Source organism: Pleurodeles waltl, chromosome 6 (genome assembly GCF_031143425.1).
Source record: "Pleurodeles waltl isolate 20211129_DDA chromosome 6, aPleWal1.hap1.20221129, whole genome shotgun sequence".
NCBI lineage: Eukaryota > Metazoa > Chordata > Amphibia > Caudata > Salamandridae > Pleurodeles > Pleurodeles waltl.
In genome coordinates, this window is record NC_090445.1 from 1166764119 (window position 1) to 1166790804 (window position 26686).

Here is a 26686-nt window from a genome sequence, read left to right on the forward strand (position 1 = left end):
TTTGTCTTGTTTGTCCTTTTAGCAACCTGAGCTACCTTTCGGTTTTACTTTCCTTTTTGTCATTTTTAGCAACCCGAAGGCAGGCCTACAGATATCAAATACAAATCAAAATTATATTTCCAATTATATCCAGCCTGATGGGGGCCCTCAACTACCTTCTCTATGATACACCCATGCAGGGAGGCCGCACATGCACCTGTTCAGCACCCGCTGAGTGCATTTAAGAAAACAGACTCCCACAGCACAGGACGCATATCCAGCCTGGTGGTTTGTGGGAGGGGGGGGGCAAGGTTTTTTTCCTTAACTGCCTTCTCCATGATACACAGTGGCAGGGAGGCCACACCTGCATCTGTTTAGTCCTGGGTGGGCGCGTTTAAGGAGACTGAGATTGCCATAGCCAGTGCCGCGCCTGGAAACATGCACGGGTGCATAGTGGGCTCAGCTTCGCCCAGAAGAGGCTGGGTTGGAACACCCCTCTTTGTCCATTAACTGATAGCTGCGGATTCTGCCATGGTAATAACCTTACTGGTATCATAGAATACGTTTATTTGTATTAGTGAGGGAGAAGTAAGGCACAAGAGACTCCCCAGGGGTTGTTGCTTTCAAATAAATCAACTAGCTACCCTTCTGATGATAAAAGGTTGCAAGAAATTAATGAGCTAATTGATGAAGTGGAGTCCATTTTTAAGCCCACATCTTCTCCCTCTAAGTCTAAAGCAATTAGGAAACCTTTAGCGAAAATATTCACTAAAAAAATCAAGTAAATTATGCAAGCCACCAGAGCCTCAGGCTGATTGTCCCTCCAGTGTTGCTAACAGATGTGTTCTGAGGGAAACGCTTCGGATCAAGGTAATCCGTGAAACTGCCCCTATGTTGGCCTACTGTGTTGTCACATAGCCATCTGAGAATTGTTTCACCACTGTAGTCGAATGGGAACCTTCTGTGGATTGTGATGTCCCCACATATGGGGGTTATTCGAACTGGGATTTATTTAAGATAGTGTGTGCTCTGAAGTATTAACTTGGGGAACTTGGGGATCAAGTGAAGCAATTAACAATCCAGGTTTCAGCAGTTATTTCTCTTCTGCAGCAATTGCCTCCATTAAATCTTCACCACAAAAACATCTCTCACTCTGGAAATGTTGCCCCTCCCGTGGATCATTGTCCCAATTTCCCTGAGAGAAGTAAACATCCAGCTTGCTGAGCCCAAGTAGCAACCCTTCATTCTTCCTTAAATATGGGAGACTCTGAGGCTAATGTTAGGCTGCCCATGTCTGGAACTACAGCTAACCAGTTTGTTTTCCACAATGTGGTGTTTTTGTCAGAAGGGGGTAATAGATTTTATTATGCTGAATCGCTTAATGTAACCTCTTGGTCAACTCCCTTGTGCGATTATTTTAACAGCCAAAGTGCCAATACATCAAATGCATAAGATGCCCTGACTTTCTGATGGGGTAAGAGAAGATGGTGACTCACTGACTAATAAAGTGATCCATTGGATTTACAACATACGTAAATGTTGCTCAGTAATTTCCTCAGATAATGTGAGGGTGAAGCGATATGAGGCACCAGTAGGCACCTTTGATTATGTTGAAATCTCACTAATATCACAGACGTTGGCTGATGAGCTAATTGCCTGGGAGGTTTGATCATCTTGTGTGGCTCCCACCAGTGTTAGACTAAAGTATAATCCTTCTTTGGCTGGGGTCATTTTACACTAAGTTTCTAGCACCACCGCTTTGAGTTCTTTGGAGTCTCTTCCCCAGACTGTGACTGGTAGAGTATGCCTAACAAAGGATGTGCATGATCAGTGCATTCCCATATCTCCAACGATTCCCAATGGTGAGTGGAAGGTTCTTTCCTGGAACACTGCAGGGTTAAAATCTAAGCTTGCAGACTTGGTGGGGATGTTGTTGATTCTTTTGATATCTCTATGTTCCAAGAGTCTTGATGTGTAGACCTAGTTTCCAGATGAGGGTTTAAAAGCTTCAGTTGTGAAGCAATTTCTAATTGGAAGAGATGACGTTCTGGTAGTCTTGTAGTATGGGTAAAAAGCACTCTCAACTGCAATATTAGGGGCTCCCTCTAAACTCTTCTGATGTACTTGGGTTGACAATTTCTTCAGTAGATCATCAACTTCTCAGAATCAGAGACAGAATCAAGAGTCATCCACACTTACTAGCCGTTATTTTATTGTTACCTTTTTGAACCACATGATAATTCTAACCTGGGTATCACTGAAGAGGAAGATGGTGCCTGAGCATACTGCAGTTAGATCTTACTCCAATGAAAAGACGATCTGTTTTAGCTACCCAGCATCTGAGGCTTACATTGAATGTTGGCTTCACAGCATGTAACAGTAGATCTCTGTCTGATCTAGCTGGTGCCTGTTTTTTCAAGCTATGTAATCAATCTAGTAGAATCAATTACACACTGCTTTCTCTTCAGTTGTGGCCACACATGGTGGGCATTAAGGTCCTTCCAAGAAGTGATAATGATCATTATGCACTTCAATTAGCAATGGAAGGATATGTGCTATTCAAAAGCAATACATACTATTCTGTGTACCCCAGGGAAATATGCCTCTCTAATAATAAACAGTCCCTAAAATGGTCCTTTGTCTCAGGTAAACTTAGCATTATGGCCCAAATGATAAAGTTTCAGGCACAGTGGAGAGTATGTTTAGTATTAAGCTAAACGAGGATGGAGTAATTTGTTTACTTAACCAGCATAATGATTTATTTGCCCAGTTAGGTGAACTATTTCTTAGGGAATTCAATGACTCGTGCAATGAAATATCGAAACACCATTGGTATAATAGGCATTGCAGACCTGCCAATGCATCTTTAATCTCTTTAATTCAGTCTATTAAAGCAAATAATCAGGAGAACATTGTCTATGCTAGGAGGGAATGTAAGGACAAATTGCAGAAGGCTAGATCCAACTGGGAGACAGATGTGTGGGAGAATCTGGTGAGTGCAGTGAGAGTAGGGGATTACAAATCCTTTTGCAATATTGTTACCCACAGAAGCATATCTACTACAACCCATGTTAATTTTTATCTCCAGCCTGAGATCTGGGTTGAGCACTTTGAAGGGTTTTACTCAGATTCTGGTTTGATGTGCGGAAACGTAACATCCTCAAGTGTATTAAATCCAAAGCAACTGCTATACCCACTTGAAATAACACTCCAAGAGTCACTAGAGACTCTGACTGCTGTTGTCCCAGGGAAGGCCCTGAGCCCTGACAGCATCCTGTGTAATTTGTTTGCTGCAGAACCTGCAATATGGGGTCCCTACCTAAACTGGCTTACAAGATTGATATTGGGGTGGGCCTCTCCCCAGTTCGTGGCATTATGCCGAAATTATTCCCTTTTTAAAAAATGGCAGTCAAGAGGATCCCCGAAATTATAGGCCCACTAGTTTGATAAACAATTTGCCAAAACTCTTCTGCCAGCTAATTTTGGGGACACCTACAGAATGAGTTATAGTGAATAACATTCTGTCTGACCTCCAAGCTGATTTTTGGACGATGATTAGCACAAAAAATCAACTATTTCCCTTCTGCACCATATACTGGAAAGCAATGCTATTGGAGAAGGTCCACTTGTATGTGTTTTTGTGGATTTAATTGGCTGTTCTGGGCAACATGGGATTTTCAGATGGTATATTATCAATCCTTTTAAGAGAGCGTGAGACCAGTTAAGCTTGGAGTAAGAGTGGTAGAAAGGGCTGGTTGTCTAGTAGCTTTAGAATTAAGACGGGGGTGCGACAGGACTATGTATTGGCCGCAACTCTCTTCTATTTATACTTAAATGATCTAGTTCATTATTTAGACTTTCCTGGGAATGATGCTCCAAAAATAGGGATCTCTAAAATTTCCAACATTGTTTGCTTACGAAACACTGCTTAGATCAAAAACACCAGTTGATTTACAAGTTTTAGTGGATAGTTTTCTATCCTTCTGTACTGAGAGGGTCTAGAAATGTACATCAAAAAGACGAAATATATGTATTTTAACCCTTATAAATTTGAAAGGTGTTGGTGTAGGGCTCAAAATGAATTGCTTGAGCAAGTAAGAGACTTTGACTACTTGGGAGTTAGACTGTTAACTACTTAACTTGGTCTATGCAGATTAGAAAAGTGTATTTAAGGTACAGCAGGAATCTAGGGTCATCTTACAGTTGCCCATATATGGCTCTCCTTACACAAATAATACACTTTCATGACTCTGAGGATTCCCTAGCTAAGGTATGTTAAGGAAACAATATTTATGCTTGATCTTGCTGTATTTTGGAACTCTCCTGCTGGTGCTGTTCTTGCAATAAAAGAAAGACTAAAGGTTCTTCTCTAGGATGAGCAATTACGAAAATGTAAATCAGATAGTATGACGGATACGTTTTTAGATTTTAAATTGGTTCTTTTGTTTGAGCCCTTCCTAGAGAAGATTATTGTCCTCCAGCCAAACAGTTGTACATCAGATCCAGACATGAAACATCACCTGTTAACAGCTTTTGAATTTGCTGGCGAGTGAACTACTGTGCCAGTACTTTGTCTGTCATGTAACTTGGAGACTGAAACTTTGCATCAATTCTTCCTTTTTGTGAAAGGTTTATTTAACTCCCCGGAAGAAGTGGGTCATGCCGATGTTTCTTCTTTTACGTATTAGGCAGTATGAACTTGCTCTGCGAATTATGAGGTCTGATACAAATGAAATGATTTTCATTAGTGTTGCTAAATTTGTATTTTCTGCATGGATCATATGCATGAAATTATTACAGAACAAGGTTGATCATTTAAGTACTGCCATTGATATTTAGATGTGGTTTTAATCTTATTGTGTTTACTTCAACTTAACTGTAAAATATTCTTCTGCACTTTATAATAAGTTATGTGCAATATTTCTGCTGCTATGGTGGTATTTATATAATGGGTGTTATCTTTCTCCTGCCTTTTTCCAGAACATTAACACATAGCCATTATGATTTCTGTGAGCGTATGCACTGTAATGACAGTCTGTGGGCTAACTTGTCAATGCAAAAATAATATTGTGCTATGTGCCAATATGTGGATTACGATGATTTTACAAGATTATCTTGCTGTATGGTTGATTTCTTTTACCTGCTGATTTTATGTTGTTTTTTTAAGGATCTTTGAATCTGAAATAAACTATATTGATTGATTGATATTTCCAAGCCAATAGGTCTGGTAGCTGGCCTGCTAATTATTTCCATGTTAAACATTGTAAAAAAACAAATACATGCTATTCCTTTGAGTTCTGGTAAAGTATTACCTTCCTCTAGCAACATTCTAAATGAAGTTCATGCATATTATTCTAATCTGTATCATAACTCTGAAGTAAATCACGCTAGAATAATTGATGATTTTTTTCTTATCTTACAATGTGCTTGTTCTCTCTCAAGATGGCACAGAACTCATGGATACCCCGATCACTCTGCTAAATTATAATCTTCTATTGCCTCACTCATTTTATGGAAATCTCATAGAAATCTCTCTGCCCTGATGAGATTCGTATGAAGTTTTAGAAAAGATTTTCTTTGTAGCCAGCTTCTTAGCTCTTATCTCTTTTTATAGAATTTACTCAAAAGCAATTGTTACAGGATCTTTTTTGAAGCACTGATTCTTACGTTTTCTAAACTCATTGAAGACACAACTATTATGTCTAACTACAGACAATCTTACTAGTTAATCAGGACTGTAAAATGTATGCCGAATTTCTAACTAATAAATTGTCTCAAGTTCTTGATTACTTGATCTATCTTTATCAATTGAATTTTATGAAAGATAGATTATCTGTACATACTAGGTTATTTGTTATGTTTTATTGTCTATGTCAGACATCAATTTTCCTTCAGGTATATTAGCCTTAGAAGAATTAGATATGGTTTACTGTCAAATTTTATTTACTTTTTTGAAACTTTGTCATGTTGGTCAAAATGTTATAAATATGCGTAAAACTCTGCTAGATCTGACAGCCTTAAGTTGCCCCCGGCCCCTCAACTTTTTGCCGACATCCCCCACTTTTCTGACCTCATTTTTACTGGTATTAGGATTCTTCACTCTTTATCACTGCTCACCAGTGCTAAAGGGCTGGTGCTTTCTCCCCTAAAGTTGGTAATATGGGTTCATCCTCAGTTTGCATACTTAATTTACTTATACACGCCTAGTAAAGTGGTACTACAGCTACACAGAGCCTGTAAATTAAATGCTACTGATAGGCCTGCAGCACAAATTGTGCCACCTACTTATGTGGCCCTCGAACCATGACTCAGACCTGCCATTGCTGAGCCTACGTGTGTGTTTTACACTACCATGTCGACCAAGCAAAATACCCCTTTTTCCAAGCCCATACCTTCTGTTTGTATAGATATGTCAACCCTAATGTAGGCCCTGGACAATCCAGAGGGCAGGGTGCAATGTATTGAAAAGGGAGGGCATGCACTATTAAGTTTTGCATGTCCTGGTAGTGAAAGCTTTTTTTTTACTACAGCATGGCCAATCTCTCCCATAGGATAGCATTGGAAATACCTTGTTATATTTTATAAGTGCAAATCACAATTGTGAAGAGTTAGACTTTTCAAGTTTTTTGTCACTGGAACCACAATTTAAAATCCAGACTTAAGGTGAAGTCTGTTTTTAAATTGGAATTCTGAAAATGCCACTTTTATAAAGTTTGCACTTTATTACTCTATCCATTTGGTGCCTGATCACGTCTGGGCTTGGTGACTGCTGGGCTTTGTGTATTCCATCTAGACAGCCACATTTAATGGGAGCTTAGGTGTGACTTGATGGGCCATCCTGGAAGGATGGGAGGGAGGAGCTGGGCACAACTTCACTTACACCTGAAAATGCTTTGCCTTCTCCCCACATAAAGGGCTGCATACCCTCCTGCGGCGAATCTGGAGCTATGGCAGGAAGGACAAGACCGCTGTGCACTTACAAGTATTGTCTTTGAAATCTTCCCCACTTTAAAGGCACCGCTGAGTATCAATACTGGACCTCAGACACCACAATTTCAGTACACTTCCGGACCTGTGGTTGCTCTCCCTGGAAGGAGCACTGCTGTGCTGCTGAGGACTGCCACTCTGCTGGACATCTGCATTGCTATCCTGACCTGCTGCCTACTGCCCTCCTCCTGGATAAGAAGGAGTGAGCCTGCATCACTTGAACCCATAATGCAGAGTGATTCCAAGGGGTAGTGGCTGTCATCTTGATCTGAAGTCTCAGGGACATGAAATACTTCCAAACACCCTGCTTCAGCACCTAGACTCTGCTAGCTGTGAGTCTGCCATGCTAAGTGGTGCAACCCCAGTCCTGGACACATGGAAGTGGGCCTAAGGTGTTTTCTTAGCAGAATCGATGCATCCTCTGCTGAGCCACACATCCCCCATCATAACAGACACATCTCCTCGACTGAACGAGTAGAACTGGTGCTTCACTGCTATTGCATAGATTGGACCCATCACAGCACAGTCGAATTGTCGCCACAACCTGCATCTTGGGTTCAAAGCATTACCTTCGAAACAGCCACTGCACAACACTTCTCGGCGCAAGCTCTTTGTATCTCCCTTCGACGGCAGCCTTAACAACTCCGAAACTCTGCATCACAGCTTTACTGCTCATCGGAACCTATGCATCATCTGAACAGCACAACACACCTTCTACACCGGCCTTCTAATCACAAGCCCCATTGACAGAATCATTGACGCAACAGGATCTTTCACTGCTGCCTTGTCTCATCTCGGAACCAACGCATTACCTCGGCTGTGCAATGCATCTTCGACGAGGATCCATGCAACGCACTGCAACCAGAATTTAAGGCACTTTGGTGTAATGGGCCTAAGTAGGTTGCTGAAGCGTGCCCGCCTTCCATGGTGGTCAGCCTGAACTTTTGACTATGTCCCAGTCTGCACAACCAGATATTTTCAATAGCACTTCTTGGCGCTATTCATTTTTAAATTCACTAATTCCAGTGGTACTTATTAGATTTTTGTAATTTTGGTCTTGTTTTATTTATTAAATGCAGATCTTTCTGCCCAACCTAGTGTGCAATCTTTTTGTCCAGTGTTTTCACTTTTTTACTGTTTGAAGTGTTGCACAAAAACTTTACACATTGCCTCTATGTTAAGTTTGAATAATCTGTGCCAAGCTACCAGAGGGTGAACACAGTTTAATTTAGAGGTTGCTTGTGCCTTACCCTGACTAGGATTGTGGTTGCTGGTTGACTGGAGCTCAAGCTCCAGTCAACCAACAACCCAATTTCTAACACTCTTTATGTTTATCCCTCAGCCCAGATTCCTTTCAATGGCTACTTCCCTAACACTTTCCACCTTTTTAAAAGTACTAGGCAAGGATATCCTCTTTCTCCCCTTCTCTTCGCAGTTGTACCTTTTAATTCTCCATATGATAACATTATTGAGATTGAACCATGCCCACATTAAAACTTCAGTATATGCAGCTGCTGTTTTAGTATTAATTTCAGACCCTGCTACCACTATACCTGTTATATTAGATGTAACAAATATGTATTTAACTCTGTGGTCTCCTACTTAATGTTTTAAAGCTAAATTAATTGATATTTCATTATGTTAGTATTGTTACACTACGATGGTTCATTAACACACCTCTTGTATGATTGTCCTATTATATTTAAATTCTGCCTGAGGGTTGGGATAATATTTGTAAAATCATCAATATTTCATTTCTGATACTATTCCATACTCTATAATTTGCAAAGCATTTGCTCTTTCATCTTCTTTATCTCTTCCACATAATAAATTATTTGAAGTTGTTTTTAATTTGTTGATCTATTAAATCAATTCCAGCTCCTTGGAAGGATATTAAGGGCCTCATTACGAGGCTGGCGATCCTGTGACCTCCACGTTAGCGGTGGCAGTCTGTCTGCCAAAGTATAAGTTTGTTGGTGGTGCACACAAAAATCCTCTAAAGCACCACCAGGCAGGACTGACTGCCAGTGTCAATTGGCGGCACCAACAGTCCGGGGGAGACCATGTTTCCGTCAGACCCATTATGAGGTTACACACCGCCAATATAACCGTTGTGGTCAAACTACCATGGAACACCAGGCCGAAGCGAACAGTATAAAAGGAGACACTCACCTCCAGGAAGCCATACACGTCTGGGGCCGCCATGGAACCACAAATAGACGTCATCTAAACACGTCACACACTCACAACCAACACTGACCAGGGTCTCGACACACATACAATACAATGTACTACCATCTGGGATGGAACACACACAATAACACAGTCATACAACCTATCAATCAACACACATCACACACACACACACAGCACATTGAACCTATAACGCCATGCACAACACACGCAGACTCAAACAGTCCAAACACACAAAGCCACACAGCACAACAACAAACAAATATCACCACAAATGCAACCCAATACCATGACAACATTTCAGCTACAAACACATAGCCATTACACAGCACACACCCTGTCCCTGAGGGACAACAGCACTTCGCACGACCTCACATACTGCTCAAACAATACATGACGCACAAGTAGTACACACACACAAATACTGGCACACAACCAATGTCAGCCAAGAACAACTCAAACCTAGGAAAGGAAATGCAGAACAAAGATTTAACCAATAACACCGACGACTGGTTGGCTTTAATTGGGGGAAAATAGGCAATGACTTTGTATGTACAAGTCCACAGGCCAGTTTATAGACTTCAATATTAGCACCAAAGGCACAAAATGGTCCCCCTACTTGACTCCTGACTGCCATGTAATCTCCACAGGTAGGGGCATCAAGAGCGGCTATCCTGTTCACTAACACCCCCAGGAAGTGGCAGTAAAGTGCCAACATCATGTCACAACAAAATACAATGTATTTCACTCAAAATCAACACTAGCTGACAGACACCTACAATACCATGATTTAAGTTGATTAGTCACACTGACCATACCATGACAAGGTGACAATGACACTTGATACAGTTTCCCTATCCAGAACAACATAGTCACGTTGCAATCAAGCAATAATTCATAAATGTGAAATAGCTTACCACAAATCTAAAATACATACTTAACACACAAATACTTTACCCCGATGCATTGTACCAGGCAAAGACACATGTTGTAAAATAAATGCAAGCAAGCCTTGTGCAAACAACAATACCTTCTTCATTTCACATAGTTACTACCATACACTATGGACACCTGCCAACATGTAACACCTCAAGTTGTCACACATGCCAAACTTTAGTCAAGGAGTTAGAACATATGTCACACACACACATGCACCAGTTGTGACGTACTAAGGAGGGACAATACAATGTGGACCAAGGCATATAGGAAAATTATCTCCAAAAAACGAACAATATCAATCACGTAAGGACCAAGTAAGCTCAGACCAATGACCCATACACAATAACAAGTTGTCTATAAAGTGTTTGTATCAAATGGACCACTGGGCCACTGTACTGTGCAGGAAGTTGAGAACCAGACCTAGCTAACTATGCAATTAGTCCATCAATAGGCCACTGACTGAGTAACAACTCTCCACACATAAGACATGGCATGCCTGACATCTGTCTGTGGAGGATTCCTAGAGCCAAAGCATATGTAATGCTAACATAACTGGTACACCAACCATGATGCAAGCCAACAGCCTGGACACACTTACCAACCTACTCACAGTGTATATGAACTACCACAACTGCACCTATAGGTGTCATGGCACACATGAGGTTACAAAACAGGCAGGCCTCATTTGACATATCCTTCATAGCACCAAGAGGTACACAGAACAAATACCAATGTTGAGTCATTATTGAACCTTTCCATTTCCATTGACACATGATGTCGACAAATTACTGTCTGGACCACAGCTGTGAATAGGCTACCATTGCCTATGGATCATGCCTACAACAGTATGTCGCTGGACAAAGCTGTGTGGCCAGTTTCTACTTTCAGAACATCAGCGTGGTAGTTACATTTCTTCCTCTGATACCAGTATGTGCGTGCCTATAGAAATGTTGCAACATCTCAGTGGTATCCAACATGCAAATTGTCCGCTGTTATGAGGCATCACAAATGTTTATGTACATCACTCACTTACAAAGGGGGTTGATGTTAACCTTGTATGTCATGTGACATGTCGATGGACATCACAGTCTCACATGATGTCTCTTAAATCATTAGAAAACTAGATGACTTGATTATGTGTGACTTTATGTAGCATATAGGCATGAATCTTGAGACACTGCAGAGGACAGAGAGCAAGGACCTCCTCACCTTACCATTATGAAATTGGGAGGATTGACCTGTTGGTGGGAATTGATAACCAACAAGGTAGAAAAAGCAGTATATTGGTACACATATGACACAGTCATATGTGCACCATTATGGGCCATTGTACTGAGGGGACAATATAGTTGAGTAACATGTTCCATAATATGTTTGTTTGTACACACCTGAGTGCTGTAAGTGGCTACTGTACATCAATGTGTTCACAGGAGATCTATGACACTTTGCACTTACTATATTGTCAGAGCTAACAATCTGTTCCATTACTATTCACCTGGTAAAGGGACAAATGTGTTAGGTCTGTACTTATCCCCTTATGGCTACTGTGCTGCCTTCAAACGCCCATCCAACTCTGGGTAGGCCGCCACCAAAATGCAGTCAATTGGGGGGGGCGGGTCATGGTCCGACAGGCACCCCATCCTTGTTGGGAGGACATCCTAAACTGGGCCTCTGCGGTCTTTCCTGGCCTAGCGTTTCAGGTCTTCCCATCTCTTCTGACAGTAGGCGGTCCGCCGGCTGTGGACCCCCAGGGTCCGCACTTACTTGGCGATGGCATGTCAAATACCCTTCTTCTGATGGGCATTGACCTGTATGGATGACAAGGAAAAGATAGAATGGCATGTCCACATGTAGCACACCAAAACAAGCAGAGTTATTTACATGTCAGTTCAGCAAGCCAAACTTGGACTCTCTTGAACATCCACTCCACTGACAGATGAGCATATACAGTGAGGGCATATATGAGCGGGAAACAGGCAGACAACATGCATCTCCAGCACCAGCTGTCATGTTATCACATATGACCAGAAAACCAACACATATGAAGATGGTTGTTTCCAGGCAAAGTCTGGCCTAACACCTCCAATAACCACATGCAATAGTCACAAATTGGCTCAGCGAACATACATGGCACACTCTCCACAATGTCTGAGGAATCAAACTTTGTCACCAAACATTAGTACAAGCCGCGAAAGTCTCCCATTCTAGCAAAACTTTAGCACCCAAAAGACTTTAAAAACACAGTCTGAAACATTGCCCATCAGCATTCACTTAGCAAATCACAGAATAGTCGAGCCAATGAGACATATGTGCACATGGTGCACTTACCTGTTACTCTGTGGCACCATAGAGCTGTTCATACAGAGGTAGGGCCTCCTTCACCAGCTTCTCCAGCTCCTCGGATGAGAAGGAAGGGGTCCTATCACCTGTAGGACGTGGCATGATTGCTCCCAGAGGCAGTAAAAAGCAGCTCAGGTTGTGGAGGTCTTGCTGGCAGCAGGGTCAGGAATCAAGTGAGAGATGAAGTATGAGATGGTGGTCACATCCGCCATGTAAGAGTCCTAGACTGCCATAGACAGCAATGTGTTCCAGTGGGCATGTCTACCACTGTAGTATCCGCCTACTGCCATGATGACTTCCGCCGGCGGTCGCAGGTATTTTCCTATTGTCCAGTACAGTAGGTCAGGCAGTCACCATTTAAAGGCCCTTAGATAGTCAGAAAAGTTCATTTCATGATGCGCCACAAGGTTGGAAACATATCTACTGCATAGTCTTGAGTGCTGGCATTAACTAACCATGTATGAATGACCAGATTGAAGTGACATGTTGTCATATTGATAAGGTAAAAGTAAGGTATCGTTAATGGCAGAGTCAGCACCCTCTTGGCAATTGGTTAGATAGTCTTTTTGGCTTTTTAATGCAATCCATAGTTGGATGTCCATTAAACAGAGGCTCGCTGAAACATGTGTTTACATTTGCATGTCATAATTGAGGAAAGGGGATGAGATTCCACTAATCAGTAACATTGGTCTGTGCTGTGTACCATGTTCCTACTGTATCATAAGCCATGTCACATTATGATATGAGACATATGTTTTGAAACTTACAAGGAACAAAATGAGTGATGGACATACCTTCTTATTTTCCCTCACATAGCTACCCTGTAATGGGAATGGTCAGACAACCTATAGTGTACCGTCTACTAGCGGACCTGCACACCACCGAGGATCGACATGTCATTCAGATCTACCCCCTGGTTAGGCAGACAATTATTGATCTCTGCCATCAGTTGGAGCCATATCTGATACCTACCATTCGTCATCCAAATAGCATACCACACATTGTACAAGTCATGTTAGTGCTGCATTTCCGAGCCACAGGGTCCTTTCAGAATACTGTGGCCCTTACTGCAGGCATGGCCAAGCCTATGTTCTGTCTGGTCTTGAAGGCTGTACTGTCTGCATTGTTAAAACACCTGGATAGCTACATTCGTTTTCCACAACATGAGGATTTGGCCCATGTGAAGTCAGATTCCTATGGATTGGCACATATACTACATGCAGTGGGAGCAATTGATGATACCCATTTAGTCTTAATTCCCCCATGTGGCAATGAACAGGTGTATTGGAACAGGAAGAACTTCCACTCCATTAATTTCCAAGTAGTCTGTTTGGCGGACCTCTACATTCCCAGGTATGTGCATGGTACCCGGTTCAGTTCATTATGCCTTCATCATGCAGAACAGCGCTATTCCAGAGCTGATGACACGAAAGTACCCAGAGAGGGACTGGCTGGTTGGTAAGTCACATATGTCATGTGTGTTAGTATTCTATGTCTGCTGCCAAATGTAAGGATGTCCAAGATTTGTGTTTGCTCTCAGGTAACGATTCCTTACAGGAGTTTCGGCTACCCAACCCGTCCCTGGTTGTTGACGCCAGTGAGGAACCCAACCACGCCAGAAAAAGTACGTTTTAATGAGGACCATGGAAGGACACGGCATGTCGTGCCGCGGTCTTTTGGGGTCCTGAAGGCTAGATTCCGTAACATTGATAAGTCTGGTGGAGCCCTCCCCTACTCCCCCGCCAAAGTGTGTCAGAGCATTGTGGCCTGCTGCATGCTCCACAAACTTGTTGTGAGGCATCAGATCCCATACATCCCTGATGATGTTCCACCAGGTAAGAATGCAGAAATGCCAAGTGAGGATGACAGTGATGAGGATGAAAGTGAAGACATCCTGGCAGATCACATCAATCAGTACTTCACCTGAATGTAGGTATGTGATGTTCTGTATTTGATTGACTTAGTGGGGTGGTGGTGGGATTATGGATGTTTGAGAAGGGTCTTTCTATGACCATCATACATGTTATTCAGTGCTTTGCAATACATAGCCCAGCTTTTAATGCAAAATAGTGAATGGAGTTTAAACTACTGTGATGATCGTTTTTGTTAGTGTTTGTTACAATGCACATTCTGAGTTACCATTGTGTTTGGGACATGTATTTGTAGGTCATGTTTACCCTTACCTGCCTAACATCCTAGTTTCAAATTTGTATTTTCCTGATCTCCTCACAATGCCATCCTCATGTGGACATACATTACCCTTACCTGCCTAACATCCTAGTTTCAAATTTGTATTTTCCTGATCTCCTCACAATGCCATCCTCACGTGGACATTTTTGAATTGTGTCACTGGCAGGTGGGTTCAGCTGGTCTGACATGTGAAATGGACATGGATTGAGCCAGGTATTGTCTGACATTATATTGGTGGTGTATGAGTTCCATGACCAGGCTGTCGGGACAATGGGATGGCAGGGTTCTGTTCCACACAGTAGACCTGTTTGACATGCTATGTGGGTTCAGTGGTTTCATGTGTGTGACAAATGTCTTCCTCTGCAATCCATTCACTCAGCCTGCTTATTGGTTTGATAAAAATGTACTTGTATGTAGCTGTCACTGTGTTTCCTCATTGCAGACCACTATCCATGTGTGTCATGACTGACATAGGTAAGTAGCATGCCTATAGATACCTGACCATGGTAAATGGAAGGTTCCCTGACTGGGCACAGTTGTACTGATCTCTATCTGTATTATAGTGTATGTTCATTTGGTATGTATGATATGGGTATGTGATAAGGGTTTAGCTGATGACAAATTGCACCAATATGTTTGCCTATGTGGATAGACAAAGTCTGACGTCCCTTACTTCAGTGGTCTGTGGGATTTTAGTTACTAACACCTATGCTGACGAACTGAATTGTGAAGATGTACTTCACTGTGTGATCATTGGCATGTAGTCAGCCTAGGAACTGCACAGTGCTATGAAGGGGATTGATGATTGTCCACTTGTATTATTGTGTATGCATTTAACCTAGATTCAGCAGTACATGTAAACTGTCCCTTCCCACATTTGCTACATTTGAGTGTATCATGTCTAATCAAGAAATGTCACAGTTAACTGTTCAAAATAGTTGAAATATGACTCTCAAACATTTAGTTTGGTTTAGTTGTATTTATTTACAAGTGCACAGGAAAATAAAATGAATTGGATCAAAGCAATAAAGTGAAAAGAGTGAGGGGTTCAGTTATGGTGCATGTTATCATCAGGGTAGCTGCTACAACATTTGGAGTCTCAAGTCAAGTGTCCTACTATCAGTGAAAAATGGACTGTGGTCATTGAAGAGTCAACAGGGTGTATCAGTGGCACACAAGGGGATCCAGTCATTAGAGGATCATTTCCTGGCAGTGGTTGTAGTCTTGGCATCTGCACCTCCTGTTTTTTTTGGTGGATGTCCACATTTACGGGGAGTGGGTTCTTCAGCTACAGAGGCAGGGGCATCTGAGGCATGTCCTATCCCTGGCAAAGCCTCCATTCCACTGGCTGCCACAGATGTAGAAGGGATTGACATTACATGGCCAGTGGAAGGGGGTTTGGTGATGTGGATAGACCCTGCTCTCAGGGTGGTGTAGATGTGTGTCAGCACACCTGTTAGAGAGACCATGTTGGAATTGATGGCCTCCCAATGTTGCCTAAGTTCCTAGTGGTTGCCCCTCTACAGCTGCTTGATTTCCCCTCATCATAGCAAGTACCTGTCCCATTATGAGTTGGGACTGTTGGTAAGCTCCCAAGACTTGGGAGAGGGTGTCCTGGCCATTTGTATCCCTAGCAGCCTCAGTCTGCTTGCCCACACCATCCCTCCGACGCACCCTACACTCATGTGCCTGGGCCCTTGGCACAGTTTGCCCCCTGCCACTGGTGCCAGGTCCTTCATTTTCAGGGTTTTTTAGTTGTGCCTCTCTGGTACCTGTACTAGAGGGCACATGAAGGTAGAAACTGTGCTAGGGACACAGGTTTGGGGGTCAATGGTTGCTTGAGATGTAGATGCAACAGGACTGGGAGGAGTCGATGTGGGCAGGGTGAGGCTGACCGTTGTGGACTGACCAGGTATCCCAGATGGGCCTGAGTCGTCCTAATTGCCCACACATTCAGGAGTGTTTTAATCACTGAGGGCTTCATCCAGGGGAGAAGAGGGTGTCTCAGGTGTCCTCTTTATGATCCCAATGGCAAGGAGACCTGTTGAAGAAGTGGAACAGACAGTTACAGATTGTAATGCAACATGTGGTATCAAACTTTGACAGGTATATATATATGCTTTGAGTCAAAACAACAAAGGAACTGGCAACTCTGATCAACACAGGAATGCACATTCCAACATTTTCATATGCATATGTAATACTACTTTGGTGCTCACACACTAATGCACATTGTTGCCAAAATGTGCTTACTGGAGTCTCAGAGATTCCAGAGAATAAACAAGATTACAAAAATAGCAGAGCACGGCAAGTACAATCAGAACACTCTTGACTCCTATTGAATTAAATCTGAACATGAGATATTAATAAATTTCATATTTATGGAGAAGTACATCCAAATGCAAGAAAAGGGTGTTCATTTCTCTTTCTTTGAACAAACAAACATACGTAATAATACAAAACTAAAAATGTTTAATGTAACCATACAAAACGTACAATGGAATTAAAGACAAACAGAACAACATAATACATATATATAGTGTGTACAAGATGACATTAACATATAAAACGTATTCAACAAATTATTTCCAAATAATCCCAAAATTTCTTTAGACAAGGGCAAAACGATGTACAAATCAAACCCTTTTTAGCATTGCTTCAGCCGATAGGTGTTTCGTCCACTGATGGACTTCTTCAAGGCTGATACATCACAATAAGGAAACATTGGATTAATTACAACAATCAATACAAAACAAAATTAATCTCCAGATATCAAGTTCACAATTATAGTCCATTTTTTTATTACCAGGAATCTTCCAATGTGTAAACCTCCAAGTAAAACCAATAATCATAGAAAGAAGAACACCCAATATCTTTCACCAAATCAGAATTCCATAGTGCATAATGTGTCATTCGAAACCTGAAAGATCTTATCCCAAGACATGCAACCCTCACATGTGAAGGAAGGTGGAATCTTAGGGAAAGCAAAACATGCATATACAGAACAAATCTTTTTATAATGTAATAATACAATTCAATCCAGAGACCTAAAAATAAGTAAAACCCATAATCCATGCATAGTCTCAAATTTATTTATTAGAACTAACCTTAGTTTATGGCTCAAAACCTGCAGTAAACAAGAATAGTCTTTAATTCCAAAACCGTAATAGTGGCTAGTGTGGCTGTAGGTGATAACCAAGTCAACTTATACATACCATTCTTTCACAAAGAGTCCACTAGGCAAATGGTAACATCATCCTCATCGCCAGATAAAGCTTTTCAATCCTTTCAATCATCCGTAAAATGTGGTATAGAAATTCGTATGTGGTAAGCTCAAAATGCACCACATGAAAGGAACCACCAAAGGAATAGTCCCTTGTTTTTGTCTCTGAAAACGCAAAGTCACTTTTAAGTCTTATGTAATTTTCTACAGCTGATATTTAGAACCAAGCACATACTATAGACTATTTACTTTGATTCAAATCCAAGCCCTTTATTGACTTGACTTTTTGAAAAAATTCCAAACTTCATTATCAAATATGGCCCAAACATAAGCAAAAGGTGTCTTGTCAGAAATGTATACCGATTATCTATTAGGAACAAAACAAGACATCTTTTCCAATAAGAAGCTATTACACTATAACTGTAATACCTGTGTGTAAGAATATCAAAACAAATGGAATTGCGAACATACGGAAAGTCGTGCAGAAACGAGTGATGCATCCCAAACTTGTTTAAATAGAAAAAACCTCTTTTACTAATTGTTCAATGGCATCCTCCGTTATTCGCAAGTCTATACAATAGCAGCCTTGCTGCTAGTATGTTTCAAAATCGGAAAATAGTCACCATCAACACAAAGATAGTCTTACTACATTCAAACATGGCAGCCATTTTGACACTGTCAAGTAATACCATAACGCCAATTATGGTAATTCTAATGTGACAGCATTTATCGTATATATCATAATCCAAGACACTCTGACCTATATTGTATACTGGTGCCAGGTCCTTCATTTTCAGGGTTTTCTAGTTGTGACTCCGGTACCTGTACTAGAGGGCACATGAAGGTAGAAACTGTGCTAGGGACACAGGTTTGGGGGTGAATGGTTGCTTGAGATGTTGATACAACAGGACTGGGCAGGTATCCCAGATTGGCCTGAGTCGTCCTAATTGCCCACACATTCAGGAGTGTTTTAATCACTGAGGGCTTCATCCAGGGGAGAGGAGGGTGTCTCAGGTGTCCTCTTTAGGATCCCAATGGCAAGGAGACCTGTCGAAGAAGTGGAACAGACAGTTACAGATTGTAATGCAACATATGGTATCAAACCTTGACAGGTATATATGCTTTGAGCCATGGACAGAAAGGCTTTGCTTGATCCCCTGATATGACAGTGACACCTGCTTCCAAATCTGGAGAACAGCTATGTGGAATACAGACAATTCTTATATCATACACCTTGCTACAGTATGTCAGAGTATCTTGACATTTGGATGTCTGTTCATAGGCTCCTATCTTGGAAGCTCTGTAGCTTCATATTTTTCATGTTAGCTCCCAGTTAACAGTAGTTAACTGTCTATAGACAGTTGCACAATGTAATGTGGAAACTGCCTTCTCAATCAAATTAGGTGTAACCATTCTACCTGACCTTATGTGTTAGGTTACACCAAGTACAGCACACTGCATATATGTGTGTTCCCCCCATGTGAATATATTTCAAAAGGTGATGGGAGGTAGAAGGGACAGTTTAGCAGAGGACACAGCTGCTGATGTGTGTTGGTGGTATTGTACTGGCAGATGCCCATAGCTAGTCGATTGTTTAGTTGACCAGCAAGGCAAAATTCATTGTGGTACACTGTTCTGGCTTTCTTAATGGTGGAACAGTGCTTGCTGGGAGTTGTAGTGTTGTCAGTCCCTGTACTATCCACACCATTCACAGACACTGTGCCCCCAGGTGAGTTTAGTTGACATGTAGGATGCTTGACAAGACTATTTGTACAGTTGAACACAGAGGTGGTGAGTGGGTTGGCTGTAAAGATATCAAAATGTGATCATTTAACATGCAAGACAAAACTTGTGGGTGATATCATAGGTGTTGTGACTTACCTGACTCCACTCCCCCAGGTGTTCCTGTCAAGCCCTTAGGATGCAGGATGGCCAAGACCTCCTCCCCCCATGATGTGAACTTTGAGGGAGGAGGTGAGGGACCACTGCCAGTCTTGCTGACCGCCATCTGCTGGCGGCCATGGAACGGACATTCCCCCTGAGGTTGTTCCACCTCTTCCTTATGTCCTCCCTTGTGCATAGATAGCTGCCTACAGAATTCACCCTATCAACTATTCTTTGCCACATCTCCATTTTCCTGGCGATAGTAGTTTGCAGGACTTGGGCTCCAAATAGGTGTAGCTCTACTCTGATGAATTCGTCCACCATGACCCTACACTTGTCGTCAGTGAAACAGGGATGTTTTTGTAGGGACATGGTGGTGCTGAACGACACGTAAAAGTAATAAAAATGGATAACAAAGTGGTTGTGTTGTGTTGTGATTGGGTGATGGTTGGTGTCTGATGTGTAGGGTACTAATTTGTGCATTGGGTATGTTGTGCAGTTGTGGGATGAGTGGTATTTGAAGCGTGGAGGGGTGCCTAATCTATGGTTTGTAATGTCTATTTGCGACCTCTATCTTGCTGTGTGTGGTGTTCTTGTTGTAAAACAGGGGTCTTCAAACTGGGAGGCAGGCAAGCCTAGGGAGGCCTCAAATGGCACCCCCCATTGGTGGGGGGAGGAGGGCAGGCTCAGGCCAAAATAAGCATCATGCTGATTACAGGACTTTGTTTAAGGTGAAAGAAATGAGCATCAGTAAATCGCTTTGTAATGGGCCATTACTAACACGTTTTGTCACTTATATCCAAACTGGGAGTATGTGTCAAAATGGAGGAGACTCCAAATTCTCTTCATAACCCCCGCCCTACACCTAATAATCACACTGTGGACACTTTTACATGTTATTAAGGCCTGCCTGACCAGAACAGTATGTTTGGTATTATGTATTTGATTGCATTATTAAAACAGTAAAATAACTTAACTGCAATGTTTAAATACCTCTTTACATATTTAAACATTTCCAATTTATTAGATTAATTGTGAAAAATTCCAAGGGGGAGGCACTGTGATTTTTTTTTTTCTACAGGGGGGCACAGCATTAAAACGTTTGAAGACCACTGTTGTAAAGGATTGTGGGGTGTGTTTTATAGTGCAATTTGTAGGTGTGCTGGGTATGTGGATGTGTGCCAGGTGTGTGGAATTCAAACTACCCAATGTGGTGTTGTGTATTACTGTGGTGACCGCTGCGGTTTGCACCGTCATTGGTTTTCCTCCATGGAAGAACCGCAGCTGTTATTTGTGAGTCGTAATAGATTCGGTGGCTGTTTTGATTGGCTGGCGGTGATGGTGGTTGGACTGCTTCTTTACCACCCTCCAGAGTCCTGGCGGTGTCGGTATTTTGGCCATCTTTTGACAAGCTTGGCTGTGTAACTCGTAATACGGCTGCCTGTATGACCGCAAACATGGCGGTCTTTTGGCGGCTGCCACCGCGGCGGTTTTGCATTCAGACCACCAAACTCGTAATGAGGCCTACATCATCATCTACTCATAATTGGTGGACTTGGATAACTTTTAAAAGTAAAGGCGACAGAACACATATTATTAATCCCATGAAAAATTTACATTAACTTGAAGTTGTCTTCAAATGACTCGGTTATTTTAAGTCTCATAATATATAGTTATATATGATTTGTCCTTATACTTGCATCATTTACTGACCAATGTTTATCTCATTGAGGATAATCTTAAATTATACAGTCACTTTCAGGCATTTTATTTTGTTTATTATTCTCAATTATTAACAATTGAACATCTTTATTTGATACTTTTGAATTCTACTTGCCAATATTTCCTACTTTCTTGTAGTACATTTTTATATGTTTAATGTATTGTTTTTTTCTCACATTCTAATAAAAACTTTTGAACTAAAAAACTTGTAATAGAGGAGTACGAGTCGCAGGACGATTGAATAAAAGGAAAGGAGGAATCATTTGTTTCATAAGTAAGAGTCTTTTCTTTTGGCACAAGCCCTTCTTGCAATGTGTCAAAACATATCATAGGAATATTGTCTAACAAGGTTGTTTCGGATAGGTGATGCAAAGGAAGACAACTGTGAATATTTTATTTAATAAATGTATAAACATTTTGTTATTAATTTCTTCCAGCTCTTTTTTTTATTTACTGCAGAGCAAACTTTTACACTGACAGCAGCCTCTTTAATCTTTCCTATGTTTATTTTTCATAAGACACACATCTAAGTTTTGTTTGCTGCACCTGGCAGCAGAATGCTATATAACCTTCAATGTTTTTACTGTATCCTTAAGGGACAAAAGATGACCAGAAATACTACCTGGACTGTGTAAAACCAACCAAGCACTTCCAGCATTGTAAAAAGCAGAATCTTAAATATTAGTTAAACAAGTAATGAGTTTAAGTCTCTGGAGGTGCTTCTTTATTCCACTCACTTTCCATATTTGTGTTTTCTTCATTCTTCTCAATTATAGTCACTGCAGTCAAAAAGGGGTGATTTGACTCCAGTCATATGATGAAACACGTTTCAGAGCCTGGTTGAGACAAGCTGTCTTCATGACCTGTGTATATGTGTGTGTATTACTCATTAGTTTTTTTTCAAACTTTTCTGGTGCTTGGTGGGATGCTACTTCTGAATGTCCCATTCCTAGTATCCTGCAGTGGCTTTCACTCTTTGCTTTGTGTTGTTGGTTCTATCATAGCAGAGTCGACTGTTACCCTATTACAGCGTCTACAATTTGTGTGATTAACTTAAATACCTATGTGCATGGTGAGCGTCCACCGCGTTTCTTTCCTGTATCTTGGTCAGTTCCCACTGCCTCTTTAATTCTCTATGGGAGAACGTTTTTTCACTTCCTTTCCCAAACCAAGCTGGGGTCGAGTCACTGCTTCAGATACTCTAACCTTCCACTTAGGACTAATGCAGCAGTTTGCTTACTCTTCGTAATCCTGTGGCATGATATGCTTACCACTGTTCAAGATGAGCTGGTGTGTTTCTACCTTTCCCCCTAACTAGTTTCTTCCAACACTGCATGCTTATATTCCCTCAAAGTCCCATTTGGGGTACAGGTTTATATCTGCCTCATTTGGTGCTTGTTGGAGAGACCCAGAGTTGTTTCATACCGCTGTAAAAAAAAAAAAAAAAAAAAAACAGAGAGTTAACGTCGGAATTAATATTCTCACCCAGGAAATTTCCTTGTCTGAAGTTTGTGGTATTGTTTTGCCTTTGTAAAAGTGTCTCTAGATATTACGCACGCTTTACTTCTCAAGGGTAGCTAGGTAGATTTTCTTTTTGATGTGATTATCTCTTTTTTAAATGAAAAAAACGAAATTAGTTTCATTTAGCCTTGGGTAGACTGTAGTATTTATCTGCATTTAAAAATTCAGTTTTTTAAAAACATTTATATCAAAAAGGGTGTCTGGTATCATTGATACGGATAAGACCGTTCAAGTGTTTATGACCTCAATGAAAATTCCCATGATTTAGAACTTGCATTAGTTTGACTCATGGACAGGTTCACATCTAAGTGTTTCTTCCATGCTCATCTTTGGTCAGCTATTCCATGTGCTTCTGATCGTAGAGCTATTTCTCTCATCCTTTGGGCAATTCAGCAGATTGTCTTCCAGGCACGGCTTAGTAATGGGTTTATCTAGTGACCTAGGATTAGACATCGCCTTGAGAAGACCAGCAACACAAATTCTGAGCTCGTCTTAAGTCCAAATTTGATACAGGGAACTGGATCGGTTTGCCAAGTTTGTATCCAGTGCTGGATGGCACTTCCAGAAAGCCAGGATAATGGCAGAATAATTTAAATGTGTGCCATCTTGAAAAAGCATGGTTCCACCCAATCCGAACAAGTTTCTTGGCCATTCGAACACTGGCGTGGTTCAGAGAAGCAATTATTGGCCAGAGGCCTGTGCATGAAAACATAAGCCAGCAGACACCCTGAACAGACTATTTCCTGTTGCCAGAGATCTCCCTGAACGACTCAAATGGTGGAAGGCACCTGTGACCTGGCTACAGGCAGGTGCAAGCTATTGCTGGCAGGTTCATGGACAGACCTGCTCATAAGGCCAAAGCGATTTTGGTCCATTTTTTATTTTTAAAGCAGATGCCCCGAAATGGCAGCATGTGAATGTGATGTTCCCAGTTTTACAGCAGACCCAGGATTTCCCTGGTTAAGCTCCAGAGAGCACCAGGGAGTCTTTTTTTCAAGTTCCACGAGGACTGGGTGGTTTTACAACCTAGTTCAAAGGTTAACTGCAAGGCTACAACAGAATTCAAGTCAGTGGTCTAGTTCTTTCTTTATGAGCCTTAGTATTAGAACTGAAAGATCAATGCAGAACTTAAGCTTTAGAAAATGTCTAAAAATCTACATAAGATCATCACATTTAGACAGCACAACAAGCTTTTTTAAACTTTGGAACATCAACACTTCAGTGGTTCTTTCTGCAAACAAGGGGTGCAAGAGTATCAATGTGCCTGCCCGTCTTGCTCCTTAAGCAGATTTGGAACCTTGTCCTGAGGCAACCTGAGTTTCCATGACCAATGATGACGCCACAGCAAATCAAAAATGGCCATGCTTAGACTCTTTGACACATTACCAGCGCTTTCTGGTGCGCTTTCAGGCCCCAAGGAACTAAAAGCCCGCTGCTGGTGCGTTCACTCTGCACCAGCTAGACCCTGTGGACCTTCTATAGGTTCTGCAAAAGCATCATTGCCCACTCCGATCCTGATGCCACAGCCCACACCAGACTCTGGAACATCAATGCTGTTGACCTGTTGTGCTCCCTGACTCGCACTAGACACCTTATCGACTGAGGTCGCACTATGATCCTCTTGAACCCCAGCCTTTGGCTCAACCATTTACAGTTGACAATTAGTATGAAGATCTCCAGGATGCTTATGGTTTGAACACCTCACCAGAACTGAGCTAATTTCGCCTATGGGCCCTGCCACGAAAGAAAGTGCCTTCTGCGCCATAGTTACGCGAAGTATCCTCGAAATTCAGAACCTCCAGTTACCTTTCATGGAGGTAAAGGATATTGTCCTCAATGAAATGCTTCAGCCCAGGCAAACAAATCCTGGGCCCTTGCTTCCATTTAAAGAAGCCCTCACAAACACCCTTCTCGTGGCTTGTGCAAAACTCTGCTCTGGACCTTCGGTGAGTAGGCAAGTAGCATGTCATCATTGTCAGCCCTGGGGGATCCAGACTGCTAGAATCCAGCCTCAGAGCCTAGTCGTTCAGAACTCTTCAAGCAATGTCAGCTATAATGTATTCCCTACACATATGAACAGAGAATCAAGGTGCATTGAAACCTTTGGGAAGGGAAGTTTCAACCAAGCAGTTTGGCACTACGTTCTGTTAACGTCAGCTGCCTCTTAGGTCATTATACTCGCACCCTCGGCAACTTCAGCGCTCAGGTCTGACATGGCTGCAGCGGTAACACACAGACAGAGCAGCATTCAGCACAGCCTTCTGCCCCTCCCGCCTTTCAGGTGCAGGGTCCAACATATCCACGTAGATAACTGTCTAGTGCCAAGTGACTTTTTGTTTTTCAGAACTCTTCTGATTTAATAGAAATATGAGCAATTTCTGAGTCTACCGCAAACATTATTGGTAAATGTTTCTCACTGGTGTGCTGGTAATTGACTGATAATGCTAAAAAATGAGTCTGAACAGATTACTGTTCTTGCCATACTTACCAGCTCCTCGCATGCTATCTGCCTGGAGCGCAATTAAGTGGTTTATAGTTCAAATACGCTCCCGCTGCCTTTGTGTAATTTTGCTGTCAGTGCAAAGTCCTGATCCAAGCTTTCTCTTTCATAGCAATGTTGTCGCAATTTGGATACATAACAAAACGTTCTCTCTCATCTAAAAGGAACAGTGCTGGCCTCTGTATCTCAGTGGGTTTGCGTGCCCAGTGGGGCACCGTAGTTGGTGTCTGGATTTCTATTCCGGACAGATGAATGAAACTTTATCACAGGTCTCACACTGGGGTGTTTTTATGTAACCTGAAGAAGTGCATAAAGAAGTTAGGTGTATTTGTGCCTGCTGCCATCACTCATCTGTGCATTATGCATGCTTATGATTTTTACAGCAACACTTCTATGAGCGACTACTTGCTAACATGACTGTGTTTTGGTTTAGGAATAGTTGCCAGCAACACAAGAGACAACAGCGTTGGAGCTACGTATCCCCACCTCAACTTTAGCGTCCCCATAACGTTGATGCAGCCTGGACTCTCTCAGTATTACAAGAGCAAGGATCTTAGAGGGTTTGAAGAGCTCGACTGGACCAGCGACTCCGTCCGAGCTGCGTGGCGGCTGCAAAGAAAACCCAAACAAATAAACATGAGCAAACTGTAAGAGGTGATGGAGTGTGTTTTGGAGACGGAGGAAGGATGAAAGTGGGGGCCAGTCACAGGAAAAAGGAACAGAGGACTGGAAAGGGTGAATTTAAGGAAATAAAGTGCTTTTGTTTTGAGCTGCCAATGCACTGACGTATTTATTTAGTTTAAATACAGCAGCCTATGAAGGTGGACAAATCAACGATGCTTGTTAAATTGACATTGACTGCAAAGCTAATGGAAATTCCACCCCTTAGTGGCCTACATATCACTGTAGTAGTTTCATCAGCATCGTGTAATAAAAAATAAAAATAAATAAATATGGATACTTGTATACATCCAATTAGGGCTTTCAGTCAGCTCTTTTCATCCATTGATCTATTCCGCTGTCATTCACATTTTACTTCCACCCATCATAACACAGCCTTTCTGATGAACTCCACCTTTAGTCACTGATTCTAATACACTGTGGCTTACAGCAATTTATCAGATCACGTGCAAATACAGCATACAGGAAGTTCCCTTTAATGTAACTGCTGGTGTGCCAGTGCTTTACTTTGCCAAAACATTTTTCTT

The 26686-nt window shown here is 41.8% G+C and overlaps 1 protein-coding gene across 2 annotated transcripts in view; it reads left to right on the forward strand.

The window, feature by feature from the left end:
* TYSND1 (trypsin like peroxisomal matrix peptidase 1) overlaps positions 1-26430 on the forward strand; it is a 277196-nt gene extending 250766 nt beyond the window's left edge. For both annotated transcript variants that reach the window (XM_069240379.1, XM_069240380.1), the window contains one exon: positions 25912-26430. In XM_069240379.1, the coding sequence (XP_069096480.1) occupies positions 25912-26129 (218 nt within the window). In that variant the 3' untranslated portion in view covers positions 26130-26430. The remainder of the gene's footprint in view (positions 1-25911) is intronic.
* The last annotated feature ends 256 nt before the right edge of the window (positions 26431-26686 follow it).